At 43.7% G+C, this 17,726-nt stretch overlaps 1 protein-coding gene across 11 annotated transcripts in view; it reads left to right on the forward strand.

Moving 5' to 3' along the window:
- Positions 1 to 17,726, forward strand: part of MCM9 (minichromosome maintenance 9 homologous recombination repair factor) — a 126,796-nt gene that overhangs the window by 94,891 nt on the left and 14,179 nt on the right. For 2 of the 11 annotated variants that reach the window (XR_014267273.1, XR_014267274.1), the window contains exon 13: positions 5,045 to 5,105. The exons of 5 other annotated variants lie outside the window; for them this stretch is intronic. Coding sequence is in view for 2 of the 6 variants with exons in the window: in XM_082474532.1 (XP_082330658.1) it covers positions 5,045 to 5,225 (181 nt within the window). In the remaining 4 variants the exon portion in view is untranslated. Of the gene's footprint in view, positions 1 to 5,044; positions 5,351 to 5,738; positions 5,760 to 8,168; positions 8,357 to 17,726 lie in introns of those variants that run through there. 4 more of the 11 variants (XR_014267272.1, XM_082474525.1, XR_014267275.1 and 1 more) reach the window with 4 other exon arrangements.

The following is a 17,726-nucleotide window of genomic DNA, read 5'->3' on the forward strand; positions in this document are numbered from 1 at the left end:
CTCTTTTTTTTTTTTTTTTGATGATAGCCATTCTAATAGATGTGAAGTGATAGCTCATTGTGATTTTAATTTGCATTTTCCTGATGATTAGTGACATTGAGCATCTTTTCATGTACCTGTTGGCCATTTGTATGTCTTTGGAGAAATGTTTATTCAGCTTCTCCATTTTTAAATCGTTGTGGTTTTTTTTTCTATTGAGTTATATGAATTTTTTTATATATTTTGGATATTAACCCCTTACCAGGAATATGATTTGCAAGTATTTTTACCCATTTGGTAGGATGCCTTTTCATTTTGTTGATGGTTTCTTTTGCCGTGCAGAAGCTCTTTAGTTTGATGTGGTCCCACTTGCTTATTTTTGCTTTTGTTGCTTTTGCTTTTGGTGTCAGATCCAAAAAAATTGCAAAGGCCTATGTCAAGAAACTTACCCACTGTTTTTTTCTCTCTTTTTTCCTATTTAAAAAAAAATTTTTTATTGGAGTATAGTTGATTTACAATGTTGTGTTAGTTTCTGCTGTACAGCAAAGTGAGTCAGTTATACATATATCCACTCTTTTTTAGATTCTTTTCCCATATAGGTCATTACAGAAACCACTGTTTTCTTGTAGGAGTTTTACAGTAGGTGTGGGTTTGGCCCTCAGGGTGTTAGGGGTACCCACAAGCCAGTTGGGGGATCCTCTGGTGAGATTTCCCCAGCAGTTCATAAGCAGGCTTCCTGCTGGAGTTTAGAACACAGTCAGCAGGAACCGTGTCTCTTTAATGCCCTCTGATATTCTTATCTGCCTCTTTCCCAACCTCCTCCCTCCCCCTAATCATGGAACTCGTGCTTCAATACTCTGGGTGTAGCTCTGGAGAGATGGTTTCTTTAGCAGCGTACTGCACAGCTGGGACAGCCAGATGCTCACTCACCACTCCCCCAGCCGCCCACCAGAGGGATCCCTGGGCTCTTCCTTCTCTAAGCTGGGCTGCCTTGGAGGGGAGGAACTTGGCAAAGTTCCTCTTACCCACTCCAACACATCCAAACTTGTATTTTTTATTTTTTTGCGCCAACAGAGTGCTGGAACTTCTCCTCTAGAAACTTGAACTTCTACTAAGGCTCTCTCATCCATGGGTATCTATCTGCCCCAGTCAGCATTTTCCAGGTGCTCTCAGACTGTGGCCCAGAGGGGTTGGAGCTGGTTCACAGGCTCCTGCTGGCTGCACAGCCCATACCAGTGTCTGTCTGCCTGTTACCCAATGCACGGGTGGGTGAGATGCCTCTGGGTCCCTTGGCATATGGTGCTGGATCCCATAGCTCCCAGAGGCACTTTTGTTCATGGATAGAGGCCAAATCTTAGATGTTAAAGGGGGACAAAAATAAGGGACATCTTATTCTGCCATGATGCTAACATCACTCCTCCCAATAGCCTGCATTTTGGCAATCCAGATTTTAGCGTCCATGCAGGTGTGACAATAGAAAGAGCATGGCGTTGGGTGCCAGACAGAGCTGCTACTCACTAGCTTTGTGACTGCCAGGGGTACTTGATCTGAACATCAACAAAACAGCACAGTTTCACCTTTGTAGGACTGTTCAACACCAACAAGTATTTATCAAGGACCTACTTACTGTGTGCCAGGCACCGTGCTAGGCACTGGGGATATGCTAAATGGTAAGACAGACGTGGTTGGTATCACTCTTGCACATTATAATCTAGCAAGGACTGTATCACTAGTAGGGATGTGTCTAAAGTGTCTGCACAGTGCCTGGCACATCCCAGACACTTAACACATATTAGTGTTTTTTTCTCCCATCCTTTCCCTCCCGTCTCCTTCTCATCAAAAATATGGATTGTAGGGCCAGGTCGAGATTCCCCTTTGGCAAAGTGGGTTTCTGGAGCAAATGGCAGGATAGGCTCCTTTCTCATGGCTGAATAATATTTCATTGTATTTACTTGAGCACATTATGCTAAGTGAGACAAGTCAGACAGAGAAAGACAAATACTGTATTTCACTTATATGTGGAATCTAAAAAAGGTAACCTTGTAAAAAACAGAGAGTAAAATTGTTACCAGGAGATGGGACTGGGGTGGGGGGACAAGTTTGATGTTGTTTAAGGGTATAAACTTGCAACAAGTAGCGAATAAGCCATAGAGATCTAATGCACAGTATAATGAATATAGACAACAGTGTTGTACTATAATTATGTAGTGTGATGAATATCTCTACAATGGGAATCATATTGCAATATATAAATGTATCAAGGTAACACACTGTATACCTTAAATTTACACAATGTTATGATGTCAAATTTATTCAATAAAAAAAGTGGGTTTCTGGAAACACAATTAGAGGCGATTCATTCATACTTTACTTTTTAATCTGCCTTTACTTAGCACTTAACTGTTTGCCAGACTGTGCTAAGCCTGAGGGATCTGTAATAGATATTTGTTATTGTCTGGCCACCATTATCTGAGCCACCCTCCTTATTTGAGGAATTACCTCACCATCTCTGACCAGGCTGAAAACATCAGCTATTCACCTTCATTCAGAGCATGGGCACTTTGACTGAGGCTTAGCCAATCAGGTGCATGCACCCTGGTGCACGTGGGAGCCAGAGAGGCCAGGAAGTAGGGGGGGTGGTAATCCACCAAGGGGGAGGCCTGTGGCAGATGCTGCAGCAGCCTGTCATTTCCAGGAACAGTCGGCAGTGCCAGTGGGAAGGCAGTGCATTCTGGACATCAGGTGGCCTGGTTTGGTGGTGTGATTTTGAGTGTGGTCCTGGCTGCTTTTAGTTTCCTTTTTTCATACCTACCTTCTGATTTTCCCACTGGTTCAGTGAGCTGCCCAATTCCTTTTAGCAAAATCCTTGCATACTTAAATCAACACAGATGGGTTTTGTTCTTCACAGCTAAGAACCCTGATTGACAAAAGAAGAAAAACAGTTAAGTCTGACCCCTGTCCCTCAAGAGCTTAGCACGCAAGTGATTTCAATACAGCCTGTGTACTGGAGGAAAGACAGGACTCGTTTGGAACATCTACTGTGCTGGACAGTGAAATTCAGTAATGAACACACAGGACTTCTGACTGCAAGGAGCTCAGTTTATTGGGAGAGATGGATACATCAACAGATAAATTGTATAGCAGTGTCATAGGAACAGTGCTGGAGACGTGTGCAGGGAGTGACGGAAGCACCGGGAGGAGCGCCACCCAGCTCGGGTGAGGCAGGGTTGCTGATGGACGAGGGCTTAAGAGAGGAGGATGCGATGTCTGAGGCAAGTCTTAAGAGTGAAAGGAAGTCAGACAAAGGCAGAGGAGGCTGGTGGAAAAGAAGGCATTTTCTGTGCAAGAGCAAAGGCCCAGAGGAGAGTCAACGTGGTGTGTGTGGAATTAAGCAGTTTGGTGTTGCTAGAACCACTGTGCTCCTGGTGAAGAGCAAAAAAGTTATCAGGGGCCAAGAGAGAGGTGCGCTTTGAGTACAAGACTCAGATGCAGAGGTAAGAGTGGGGAATAGCTCCCTAGGGGAATGGGAGATGATGAGGACCTGGGATCAGGAAAAGATGCAGCAGTGCAGAAGGCCCAGGAGAGGCTGGAGATCATGATATTTTAGTAGAACTTACCCATGCGGTCAGACATTTTCTCCAGAAATACTTAGCTACCAGTGTATAGCAGTAAAGAAGGATATTGGTCCAGAATTAGGGTTTTGCTGTAAAAATGAAGGCATCTGAATTTGGACCAGGTTTGCTCAGGTAGAACAAGCCACACACTTGAAACCTGCTTTTGGTTTGGATGGAGGAGAAGATATAGGACTGGGGTGAAGACGGTGGGAAGGTATAGTCTTGACTGAAATCTGCCACATATGGCCCAAATCCATTTCATGCCCTAACACAAGAGTCATTATATATTTTGAGTATAAAAGAAATTTTGAGTATAGAAGAATGTAAAAGAAATTTTTAAAATAATCGTCTCAATTCGTGACACCGTGGGGAATCAAGATGTTCTTCACATTTTTATAGTACATTTACACAGCATTCATTTCCCTTATGAGGAAAATGTACAAGCCCTCTTAAAGCATTTTGAGGAAAAAGCTTGAAATAATTGTAGCAAACATTTATAGAGAGCTTTCTATGTATAAAGCACTTATTTACTCTTCATAAAAACCCCCTGAGGGAGGCATCATTATTAATCCATTTTACAGATGGAAGAACTAAAGGGCAGAAAACTTAAGTGACTTGCCCAAAGTCACACAGGGGGAAGTGGGAAAGCTGAGATCTGAACCCAGACGGTCTGGCTCTGGAAGCAGTGCCCTTAACCATATACTCTACTGCCTCTCCCTGGAAATGTCACCACATCCTCACAGTTAGGGGCTGAATTGTGTCCCCTCAAATTTTATATGTTGAAGTCCTAACCCCTAGTACCTCAGAATGTGACTATATTTGGAGAAATGGCCTTTAAAGAGGTGATTTTGCTAAAATGAGTCCATTAGGATGAGCCCCAATCCAATCTGACCGGTGTCCTCATAACAAGGGGAAATTTGGACACAGACACATACAAAGGTCAGATGATGTGAAGACACAGGGAGAAGATGGCCATCAAAAAGCCGAGGAGAGAAAAAAAAAAAAAAAAAGCCGAGGAGAGAGGTCCCAGAAGAAACCAATCCTGCCAACACTTTGATCTCAAACTTCTAGCCTCCAGAACTTCGAGAAAATAAATTTCTGGGGTTTCAGCCACCCAGTCTGTGGCACTTTGTTACAGCAGCCCTAGCAAACTAATACCCTCTTAGACCATGAGTTAAGAAGGAGAGGGAAAAGGGGGAGGCAAAAAAGAAATTAATCTTGCAAGTGAATTCCCCTTCTCATTTAAAATAAAAAAATATATGCATTTCATTAGATAATAAAAGCTTTAACTGGATCGTGTTTTAAAAGAATTAACTTGGAATTCAGTTCTGTAATGGGAGTAAAATAAAGCATCAGCCGTCTACATTGATATTGAGGTAGTATCACAGACAGGAAAAAGCAGCTTAATTAAGGCCAAAGTGTGCTTGTTAATTGGCTGTCATCCTCTCCAGGGAGTCTACCAAGGGATGCTGTTTACAATTAGAGAGCATGGATTTATTGACGGAAGATGAGGTAAGCTGGGCGTTAAGTGCACTGTGTTTCCTTAGAGGGCGGCAGTCCTTCATTAATAATGAATTCAGTCTTTCCTCATGTCTTCTGAGTTTCCCACTAATACTGGAATTATTGGTGTGAAACATGAGGCCTTCCAGCCATTATAGGCAATCGAGAGATTCTTAGAAAGTGCAGTAGTATATTCCAGGGTAAAACTAATTTCCAGCATACTTATTTTTTCTCTAATGAATTTCAACCCGCGTGTATTCAATACTGACTGCCTGCGAGGTGGTGCCGGCTGGCTCTGAAGATTTCACTGGTGTTCAGGATTCTGGAAGCTTTGTAGCCTGAGGCCCTTCGGAGGTCTGTTTTCTGAGAAACAAATTAGGGAACGTCCCAGTCACAGGTCTGAATCGTTTTAAGATCAAAAAACCTTGTTTGTAGATTTGGAAAAATTCAAACTTTGACCAGGTTGTCACATTTTCAGTTCCTGCTCCATGCTTTATAGAGCTATGCGTTTCATGTTTCAAAGTTTAAAATCAGAGAGTATAATTAAATGTCTCATTTTTACATGTCTTTTCATTTTTACATTGTCTCGTTCCTCTCTGCACCTGAGAGTCCGGGTTCTCCTTTTACCGACTTATTTCTCACTAGCCTTGAAAGGCATCAGCATTCTGTGTATATCAATAGAGGGTTGACATGATGGACGTTTCTGGAAAACTCCATCCCGGGTCAGGGAAATAGTCAAGAACATTTTTTTTCTCAAGAGCACTGAACTTTCAAAGATCAACTGAAGTACCTGCATGAAAAAGCTACTTGATTCGGAGTTGGGGGGAAGAGGAATTTGATAATTCTTAGAAACAATATACAGTGGTTGCCATTTAATGTAACTTTGAATAAATGAATGGGAAAAAAGAAAATTGTGGGAAAAAGAGGCAAAAACAGAGGAGACAGATGGAAATAGACAAATAGAGACAGTTTAAAAGAATTGATGCAGGAACAAAAGCAGAGCAAGATGTGCCCAGGCCCAGAGACATAGGCAGAAATACACGTATTAGAAAGAAATAGAGAGTCATATTCGAGTCATACCCAACTTTCATGACATCTCATACCTTGTCTTAAGATACTATTACTTTAAAAGCTGTGTCACATTTTTCACACCAAAACGAAAGCAGAAAACCCAAATTTAAAACATAAACAAGAAATAAACCTTGATCCTTCTACCTGCAGGCTTCTTAGGCCTGGTGTTCGGCCCAGGGTTCTGCTGCGCGAAGCGGCAGGACAACGGTCCTAACCCGAGGGCGAGGCGACGCGGAGACCGAAAGCACCCCGCTGCGGGTGGTGGTCGAGGAGGTGTCTGTCGCCCGCACTTGCTAGGGATCGGTAAATACCAAGTGGCTGACTTACCGCTGCAGTCAGTGCAGCGAGGTGAGAACCGTAAGGAAGTGGTCGGGGCTTGTGTGGCGCACGGGGGGTGGGGTCCGGGGAGGGGGCAGGTGGGTAGGGGAAGGAGGGGGTTGGGCCAGGCTTCGGCTGAAGCGTGAAGGTTCCCCCACCGGAGCCTTGGCCGCGGGCGGCTATCGGCGCTTGAAACGTGCAGGTGAAATACACCCAGGACTTCAGTACCAAAGAAGGAATGATGACGCTGATTTTTATGTTGGGTACACGTTGAAGTAAAATATTTTGTGTATTGGATTCAATAAATGTATTGCTAAAATTAAAAAAAAAAAAAAAAAAAAGAAATAAACCTTGTTCCACAAGCCAAAATAAAATAATACTGAAGGCCATATCTGACTGGGCTGGGGATTTCTCACTTCTATGTTTTGGCCACATGTGCACACACACACACACACACACACACACACACACACCCCTAATGATTTTGGACGATGAGAGAAGCTACTGCTCCGCCGTCGTCTGGCTCGGCAGCGTCATTCAGAGTGAGGAGACGTACAGTGATGGTGATTTACATCAAGCAGAACGATGGCCTGTGGTGGGTTTGACTGTGTGTAGAAGTGGCCATAGGCTATTGGTAAACAGACTCAAAGCTGCACTCATTCTTGACTTTAGTTTTAGGAGCCGGCCTTGAGTGTCCCCTCCCAGGCCAGGCCTGTTCCCCGTCTTCCTTCTCATCATTGCTCTCTTTATTTTACTCCCTCACCAGTCAGAAAACCCAGGCTCTATGGCCTGAACAGAATGAGAACCGCTGAGTAAGAAGAAACATCCAAGTAGAAAGAAAAGAATTTTCAAATTTCTTGTCTGACACTGGGCCTTCTTGATTAGCCTCAGCGATTGGAATCAATCCAGTTATTCCCATGTAGCAGTATTTTTCATTCCCCAGCATTTAGAAACCATCTCTCTATTCCTCTTATAGTCTCTGGTCTTTTGCATCTCTGTCTCTCCAGATGGCTTTTTTTTTTTTTTTTTTATAAATTTATTTATTTTATTTCTTTATTTTTGGCCACGGTTGGGTCTTTGTTGCTGTGCGCAGGCTTCTCATTGCGGTGGCTTCTCTTGTTGCGGAGCACGGGCTCTAGGTGAGCGGGCTTCAGTAGTTGTGGCACGTGGGCTCAGTAGTTGTGGAGCACGGGCTGAGTTGCTCCGAGGCATGTGGGATCTTCCCGGACCAGGGCTCGAACCCATGTCTCCTGCATTAGCAGACGGATTCCCAACCACTGCGCCACCAGGGAAGTCCCCTCGATATATTTTAGAGTGTGTTTGCCCTTGACACTATCCTGAAGGCAGCAGTGAATAAAAATTCTACTGGGAAAATACAGTAATATTACAACTGGTGGTGAGGGTGAATTTGTAAACACACGTTTGTTTTCAAATTTTCTGCGCCCCAAGGCCTTCCCAGGGCTGAGAAGTTTGGTGAATTCGAGGAAAACAGAGGAGCTTGGAAATCTGGATGTTCCACCACCTGCTCACAGACCGCAGGGAATTTCGCAGCCAGTACATTTGCAGAGGCTGGTGCCAGGGGGACTGAAAATGAAAGCGGGCTGTGGATTTTTCTATCTTTTCATTCAGCTTTTTTTCAAACATTCTTCCCCTTTCAAGAAACATTGATGTGCCTTTCCTTTAAAGTTAACACTGTAAGGAATCGAAGCCTCATTTCCTGGAAATACAGAGCTGGACGGCAGCCAACCCTCAAACGGGCCCCCACGGAGAAGACGTGGAGACGTGAGCTCCCAGTTCAGGCTTCCAGCGGATGCGTGTTGAACCCCTCGGACCGGAAGCTGAGATCATGGATTACTTTCTCATTGCTCTCAAGGGTCAGTTCAGCCTATACTTCCTGTCATTGTTGTCTTAGACCACGCATAACTCAGTCTTTCTCAGCCCATTTCCACACACACAGATTTCTAAATCAGTTGTGAAAAAATACCATTAATATCTCTACATTCAAGAAGAGATGCTTGGGCGGAGGAACTGCTGTGGATTGGCAGTAATAGGCATCAAATAAAATAGGGCAGCAAATCAGGAAATGGGGTAGTGACAGTCACTTGAGGAGAGGAAGTTAAGCAAACTGGCCAACACAACCACTGCAACATTTTCCGTTTTCCCTGGAAACTTCATTTGCATAACTGGGCCGGCAGGGGCTTGTGGTGGGAGGAGTGTGAGCTTTACTACCGGATAAATACAGGTAGGAATCCTGCCTCTATCGCTAGGTTCTGTGATATTGGACAAGTTTCTTTTTTTTTAAATTTCTACTTCTACTTTGTTCTTAAAAGAACACAGAAGCAAAATCTACTTTTCCTCATTAAGACATTTGAAACTAAAAACCACATTATTTTAAGTTCTATAGGTCACATTATTTTTTTTTCCAGAGATCTTATAGCTTTTATTTTTATTTAAAAAAATTTTTTGAAGTATAGTTGATTTACAATGTTGTGTTAGTTTCTGGTATACAGCAAAGTGATTCAGTTATACATACAGGTCACATTATATTTTTATCTGACTCTTTAGGTAAAATGAGGTCGGAATCTAGAGAGAGAGAAAATGTAATTTTTATACTACACAATTCAAATTTCTTTCTATATGGATATATATATATACTTTCTATAGATGCTTTTAGTTTGCTGTACAAGTTTCTTAACCCTTCTCAGCCTCAGGTCAGGGATACTTCCTAACTTCCAAAACTGTTGTAAGAAACAGATCATGGATTGCCGAGTGGTTGGTATCCAGAGGCACTCACTACACTGTAGAACTCAGGGTGTGCCCCGCAGTGCACTGGCCTGATGCTCACTTTGATGGGGGCAAGGAAAGAGTAAAGACAGCCAGGAGGCCAGCAGGACCCTGGCGAGAGCAACGTTAAACTCACGTTAGCTACTTAATTTGCTTTTGTTGTCCTTATCACATCCTCACCAACATTCCCCCCAACTTCAAGTCCAATGATGACCCAAAGAGATGACAAGACAAAATAATGTCAATATCATGAGGCGTCTGAAATTTTTACCCTCTTTGCAGGCTAATAAGTGAGCCAGTCACAGCTTCATTGATGCTGGCATTGACGTCCCCTGGTCAGAGGCAAAGGGCGTTATTACTCGCAGCACAGCAGGCAGCGTGAGCTTCACATTCTCGTGGCTTCCTCTTGAGCCCCGAGTCCCATGGGGGTGATGCCGAGGTGGGCACAGGCGGGTGCTATGCACACAGTGGATTTATGTCAACGCTGAGGAACTGTGAGCTTAGAAAACCTCTGATCTTATAGTGGGCTCTTAGCAAACCTGCCCAACCTTTGTTCCAGAGACAGACATTACCTTTATTATCCTTGCCAGCGAACAAATCTGCCCTCAGCCCCTGAAAGAGACTCTATCTCTATCCTCCAAGGCTTTTTTGTGTACAATATCCTTGAAAAGATGGTCTGGGACAAGAGTTGTTACAACGCATGTAGAAACGACACAGAGAATTACCCTCCATCCCCCAACAAATAAGACACAGCCAGAGGCAGAACTCAAAAGAAGACAGTGTGATTAGATGGGAGGTGTTTAAAAATGTATTAACTTAAGCAATACAATTGATAACTTCCCATGGAACCTTAAATAACATAGCTCTCAACTGCCTGAGAATATAGGGAGAGATGATTACTGCTCCCTTATATGCTAGTTTGGAAGCTGCTGCCTGCACCTGGTCATAGCACCTCAGCTGTGGGCACTCGGCACCTCCTGATCCCACCTTGGCTAAAGGGCCTGTACTGATGTTTTGTTCCATGCAATTTCCAATTAGCTTGGAAATGGGACTTTAGCCTATTGAAAGGAAATGCATTAGGGACTTTTTTTCCCTAGTTAATGAAAAGGAAAGAAATAAGATAGTCCTTTCTGAGTTTCTTTGGACCTTATGAGACTAAAAATGGTTTTGGAAAAAGAATTCCTTCAGAGGCCACATGTGGAGATTGTGGAATCCTGAGATTTATCCAGATAAATCGTCTTATCAACGTGCGTTTGTGAGGTCAGACATGGTTCTCGTAATGACTTGAGGACCTGGAACACACCCCACCAAAGAGCTTCCAGCATTTCAGGTCCTACCTCGGAGCACACCCTTGGAGTCCTAAAAACGGAACCATCTTGAGGACCTTACACCCTTATTTGGAGGCACAGCCCTGCCTCCACTTTTAGACCACCCAGGGATCTGGTGGTGTCCTACGTTTTGGTTCAAAAGTATTTTCAATATTTGCCGCAAAATGAAGTAATTGTCATAGTAAGGAATTCAGGGGCTGCCTAGTTTGAGAGTTTGATGACAGAGCAGCCAGGGCAGGTGGGGGGTGAGAGATGGGTGATTCAGGCAATGTCCTCCTTGCTTCTACTTCAGAGAGAAGGATGCAGGAGCCCCAGATCTTCGAGGCCAGAGATCTGGTTCTCGGCCCTAACACTTCCTTCTCTCTTGCTTTCCACCTCTAATCAGTCAAAAAGTACTGTTGGGGCTCCTAAATGTTTTGGCAGCTCTGCCCACAGTCTTTTTTTTTTTTTTACTGAGAAATTCTCTTATTTTATTCCTTTGTGGTCTTATTTGTTTACATATAAAAAAATCCATCTGAAATATTTCGTTTTTGTTGTTTCATCCTGTGAGGTAGAAATCTAATTGGATTTTTCTCAGGCTCCCAAGGAGAGCTGTCCGTGCTGCCTTCCTATCCCTAACACCGGCCCACCCCACCTAGAGCACACCCAGGACGCCCCAGAAGTGCACCCAGAGGGGAGACCACCCTTGCTTTCACTCTACTCAAGTTCTTTCCAGTTACCCAGAATTCCGTTTCCTTCAGTCATCTCTAGGTGTCATCCGAGAGGAGCCTCTCCAGGCTGCATTTTCAGCACAGACACAGAGGTTTGGCTGGCCTAGGGAAACTGGGAAGCTCGGGGGTCCTGCCCCGCCGCCGGTGCGAGCCTGAGCTCTGCCCCGGAGCCGGGCCCCCAGCTCTGTCTCCTCCCAGCACCTGGGGCCGGGCGAGTGGCACTCTCGGCAGAGGGGAGCTCCACCCCCGGCGTCCCTATCCCCAACGAAGGAGAATTGCCCTCTGTGATTTTACATGGAATCTGCCAGCAAGAGCCGCCTGAGAGACTAGACAATGGAGCTCTCTGTATCACTGCAGCAAAGGAGAACAAAAATGCTGACACTTCAATGATTACATCTGGTATCCGCAGTCACCCGGGGGCATCCCAAAGATGACCCAATAGATGAGACGTACCGTTTCTTCAGAGCTTAAATTAGCTTTCAAATATCTAAAAGGTTAGAGAATATATCATTTAATTAGAGGGAAACAGCTTCCTTCTCCATCCTCATAAAGCACTGGTGTGTGTGTGTGTGTGTGCACGCTCGCGTGCCTGTATGTGTGTTTTCCTTTGCATTTTTCGTTTTTTAGTTTTTTATTCTTTTAAATTGAAGTATAGTTGATTTACAATGTTGTGCCACTCTCTGCTGTACAGCAAAGTGACTCAGTTATGCACATATAGACACTCTTTTTACTTTGTATTTTTTGCACGGCTTTTGCAATGCTGGGAGCTGCAAATAGCTACAGGCTTTCTGTACTCTACATAAGGTGACCACACATTATGACAGTTTTCTTTGTTTGTTTTTTTAATTTATTTATTTTTGGCTGTGTTGGGTCTTTGTTGCTGAGCACGGGCTTTCTCTAGTTGCAGCGAGCCGGGGCCACTCTTCGTTGCGGTGCGCGGGCTTCTCATTGCGGTGGCTTCTCTTGTTGCAGAGCATAGGCTCTAGGCACGCGGGCTCAGTAGTTGTGGCTCTCGGGCTCTAGAGCGCAGGCTCAGTAGTTGTGGTGCACGGGCTTAGTTGCTCCATGGCATGTGGGATCTTCCTGGACCAGGGCTCGAACCCATGTCCGCTGCATTGGCAGGTGGATTCTTAACCTCTGTGCCACCAGGGAAGTCCCGACAGTTATTTTAAATATTCTGTTTTAGTATCAGGACTCAGCACAGTGCCTCACATGGACTACTGAATAAATGACTGATTTTATGGCCTTATTCACGCTGGGATTTTGCTAGTAAATATGGAAACACAGAAAACCCATTTGGTAAATATTCCTTAATTCTCCCTTGGTAAAACAAATTCCAATAACTCCTGCGCCTCTTCACACGCAGTCTAGCAGGGATCTCACTTGTCAGCAGACGTGAACCATGTGGTCGCTGCCCGAAGGCCCCATGTTATGCATTGTCACCGCTTTGCACATTCACAGCAGATTTGTTTCCTCACCAACCGTGAGAAGCTGTATCTTAAACAACTGGAGCAAAATTATATTTGTCAAACATCAAGAACAAAGGGCATTTTTGTAAGTCATTAGTCTTGTTTATAATCAATTCAGTTTCCTGAATATTCGAAATTCAGTCATCTGGTTATAGGTTTCTGGCTTGTTTACATACTAATGCTTAATAAAGCTCAGAAACCACTTTCAGCTGTATCTTTGTACTATGAGTCCAGCAGACTGAGGAATTACACTAGTCGTTTTGTCAACCCTCCTCCCGATGCACGTGGACCCCGGGAGGCCCAGTATTGGCAGCTGTGTTTTGCCCGCCTGCACTGCACCACAGCTCAAGTGTGTTACCTTCCAGGTGTTTAGTCCATGACTGACGAGCTGGCGAGGACCTCAAACTCATTGCATGGTGCTGCAGGTTAGTTTGATTAATGCCAGGTCCAAGCTTGAGGCAGCTCGATTCTGACATGTGTTTTGCACTGGGGGCTAGGACCACAAGAGTTTGAATTGCATGATGGTTTTTTTGGCTGAAGAAGAAAGGAAGAACTTTAAAAAAAATTTTTTTTTTTTTGGCTTCACCACACGGCATATGGGATCTTAGCTCCTGAACCAGGGATCGAACCTGTGCCCCCTGCGGTGGACGTGTGGAGCCCTAACCACTGGAACACAAGGGAATTCCAAGAACTTTTCATTTTTCATATGCATCTGGGAGAAAAATTAAGATGAGAAGGACTTGTAATTCAGACACCAGTTCCTTGGTTAATCTCAAAGACCAGGGGACCAGGACAGAAGATGTTTGGAGCATGTGAAGACCATGCTGTGGGCAGAGATGTGGGCTTTCCTGGGGATATCTGTGGCAGTCACGGAGGATACGGGTTGCCTTCCTGTGACTTCATGAGCGGCCAGCATCACAATGAGGGTTGGAATTCATGGCTACAAGAGAGAAAACATCTAGGACTCTCAGAAAAAAATTGTGAACTAGGGAACGGGCTGAGGCCCTTCATGAAGAGATGGGCTAAAAGCCAGTGAAACTGGAGCTGTAAATGTTGTTGGGGAAAAAATCCCAGTGTCCTGCCCTGTCTTCTTCTATGGTGTTGTTGTCAGAGAGCAGAGACCAGCCATCAAAAGCACATTAATTCTGGTCTTCACTGGTATCTCTCAAGTGACATTCAAAAGGAAATGCAGTTTACAGTCTCCAGTCTCATTAAATCTCCTTTCCCCTTCTTCCCCGGCTCCCACTCTCTCACTCAGGCCTCCTGCTCCCCGCTTCCCTTTCTCAGCCTTTTCTGAGACAAACCTTCCCTCTCAGTGGTGCTCCTCACACGGATTAATCTGATCTGAAAGATGGGTGTGAATTTTTATCAGGATCGGGATGATGTGGTAGAATGCTAAGCAGGAAACACTAGAATGTTCCTCCAGGGGTAAGGAAGGGAAAGCTGTGAGTACTTATGCATTCATAATTTTTGTCCCCAAGTGTTGATGGGATTCTAGTTGTCCCCCTAGGCTAGAGAGGCCTGGAGAAACTTTGGTTATATGAAATTGTGAAATTAAAGTTTGTATTTAGTTCTCCAGCTTTCCTTTTCCACAAATTTTCCTCGGCATTCAATTGCTCATGCATTTAGAAAACATTTAGGGAATGCCACTTCTATGCTAGTAGTTCAGAAAGAAAGACTCTAGAGAAGGAGACACAGAAGTAAACAAGTAATTACATTAGTATAATAAACACTATAATAGAGTTATAAAAGTATAATATAAAAACAATGACTGGTTTTTGCATTTCCCCCTTCCAAAAATTCAGAGGCTTAAATAAAAAGTGTATTTCTCTCTTATGTAACAGTACAGGAGTAAGTGGTCAAGGGATGCTGTGAGGTTCTGGAGTTTCACTGCAGCAGGGACCAAGGCTGTTTCGCTCTTGTGGCCTGTTCATCCAGGTCTTGCCCTGGTCCACGTGGGATATGGTTCACCACCGTATATGCTGGACCTACATCCCGGCTAGCAGGAAGGGGGAAACGAGAAAGTGCTTCCTTTAAGGAGGTGACCTGGAACTTTGATTCTGCTCACATCCTACGGGCAACAGTTTACTCATTTCATCACATCTAGCTTCAAGGGAGGCTGTGCAATGTAGCCTTTTGCTGGATAGCCATGTGCCAGCAAAACTTGGGCTTTGTTTTTAGGGGAGAATGGATTTGGGGGAAAAACTCATGGTCTCTGCTACAATTGATAACTAATTCACTATTTCCTAAGACTGCGTGAGCCAAGCAAAATACTTTGTTCTCAGCAGCAATGGCTTTTAACCCTGTAGTTTCCCTACATTCCTCAACGTGGCCACAAGATATGGCCAAAATCTGGAAAGGCCACAAGACACTCAGAGGGAAACCAGTAGACAGATTCTTCTGGTATAGGCGGTATGAGGTATTTGCCAAACAGTTCAAGGCTCTAAGCTAAGGAATCTGGGTGGCAGATACCATTTGGCTCCCTTCCCAGCACACATGTTCCACCTGCTCATGATGAAAAAGGAGACACTCCCTGGAGGCGTGAGAGTTTATCAGCATGGGGCGTTCTGTGTACATCTACTCCCATCCATGTGGGCGCACATCATCTTCAGTGGGTCCTCACAATCCCTCCCAAATTGCATCTTACACTTCATAGGCAACCTCAACAGTGTTCCGACAACCTGGTGGAAGACATGCCAAAACTCCTACCAGAACCAAGACCTAGAGCAGTAGGAAGGCTGTGGGCCAGAAGGGTGTTCAGACCATCACCTCCCCATTCAGAAGGCTGCACACCAGGTGGCTTGGACGCTGCCATTTCGATATGGATACTTAGATTTGGTCATCTTGACCAGAATAACACCAAGCTACTAATTTTTCTTTTTATTTTCCAGAATGAAAAACTGCTGTATTATCTTCATCTAATGACAAAAATAACAAATACCCATTTTAAAAGAATCAGACAATGCCAAAAACTATGACATACAAACCATCCAGCACAAAATACTTGAATATTTTTTCCAGAATTTGTTCACTGGATAGGTATAAAAATCACTGGTTTGGGTTTTCTGGGAAGCAGATTCTGAGATGGAGTTTATTGTGCAGGACGTTTCTTAAGAACTGTCCTTGGGGTCAACACATGTGGAAAGAAGGGGATGAAAGCAGAATCAGGTAGAGAGAGAACTCGAGCTGTGTTGCAACCTTGGCTGGCCTGAGAGGAAGCTCTGGGGTGAAAATAGCCCAGCAGAATTGCTCTCTTTTGAGCTAAAATGACCGGCCTTATACCCTTACCTCCATCAGGAAGTACCCACCCTCCCTGCTCGGGAGGGCAGGACACTGGGAGAGGTAGACCTGCAGCTGGGTCAGTTCCTGAACGCGCTGACAGCAGCAAGTCCTTTTGTGAAGGGGCATCTGGGCGGTGCAGCTTCCCATCCATCACACAGGCACACACACTATTATTTTAAACAAAAATGTAATCATATCATCTATGCTACTATGACCCTGATATTTTTTACTTAGCAACACAATGTAAACATTTCCTCCATGACCCAAAATATAGATCACATTCATTTTTAATTACTGCATATATTGCATTGAATAGATGTACAATACTAACGAAATCCCTGTTGAAGGGCGTTTGAGAACCTTTCTATTTTTTTGCCGTTATGAGTACCTCAGTCATGAACATCCTAATGTATATATCTTTTCACACATGTCTAATTAATATAAAGTAATTCCCAAAAATGGAATGGGCCAAAAGGTATCCATATCTACATTTGAAGTGTAGTGCCAAATTACTCCGCAGAAAGCTGTACCAATTTTCCAGAGCACTGAAGATAATCAACATCGATCTTCTTAATCTTTGCTAATCTCATAGGTGAAAAATAGCTCATTGTTTTCTTAATAACATTTATTACTTAGTAGCCAGGTTAAATGCTGTTTCAGATGTTGACAGATTGTATCTCTTCATTTATTTTTCCTCTCGTGAATTATCTGTACCCATCCTTTGCCCGTTTTTCTCTGGTTTGTAAGTGTCTGTTACATTGAGGATATGTACCTGTTTGGTACATATGATATAACGTTATTTGCTAGTATGTCATCTGTGTCTTATTTTTTTCTTTTCCTTTTTCTTTCTCTTCTTATTTTATTTTATTAAACTAACCAAATCCATTTATCACCTCTTTCAGAGTTCTGGTTTGGGCGTTATTCCTAACAAATTTCTCTCTACCCAACTCTACACAAATATTCTCCTGAACTTTCTTATGGTAATTTTGTAAATCCTTGCACTTTCAAGTTTTCTATTAGTAAGTAATGTAAAAAATAGACATTCTCTCCCCAGCCCATTCCTTAATCTCATCTTATTCCGCAACCATATTGAATTACCTGTGATGGAGAAAAGTTTTGAAGAAAACACAGTCTTTATATTTCCAAATGGTCATTTTGATGCAACTGCTTCAAGTTGTCTGCTTTAATGGTCTTCCCTCCATCAGAAATGCCCCTGAATGGTCAGACTTTCCGTTTGGGGTTCATGGAAGCACTGCCTCTACCTGCAATAGGAATCTGAGCCGGGAAGCAGTGTCCTTTCTGCCTCTAGCCTGCGAACCTCAGGCCACCCACCTGGGCACGAGCTATGGACAATGGAAAGTGGACAAAATAAGTTCCAAACCGCAGCAGCTGTCCTAGGCATTTTTCCTGCTCACCCCCATCCTAGCTCCACATTCACCTTTCCTTCTACCCAGTTACCCAGGCTTCCTAGCTCTGTACCTACATTTACAAGTTATCCACCCTGCTTTTCCCTCCTGTTGTTTTTTTAAAACGCCTTTATTGAGGTATAATTTACAGACCACAAAATTCACTCATTTTTAATATACATTGCAATGATTTTTAGTAAATTTACTGTGTTGTGCCACTATCACCACAATCCAGTTTCAGGACATTTCATCACCCCACTAAGAC

The sequence above is a fragment of the Balaenoptera physalus genome (assembly GCF_965194825.1).
Source record: "Balaenoptera physalus genome assembly, chromosome: 9".
Taxonomy (NCBI): Eukaryota; Metazoa; Chordata; class Mammalia; order Artiodactyla; family Balaenopteridae; genus Balaenoptera; species Balaenoptera physalus.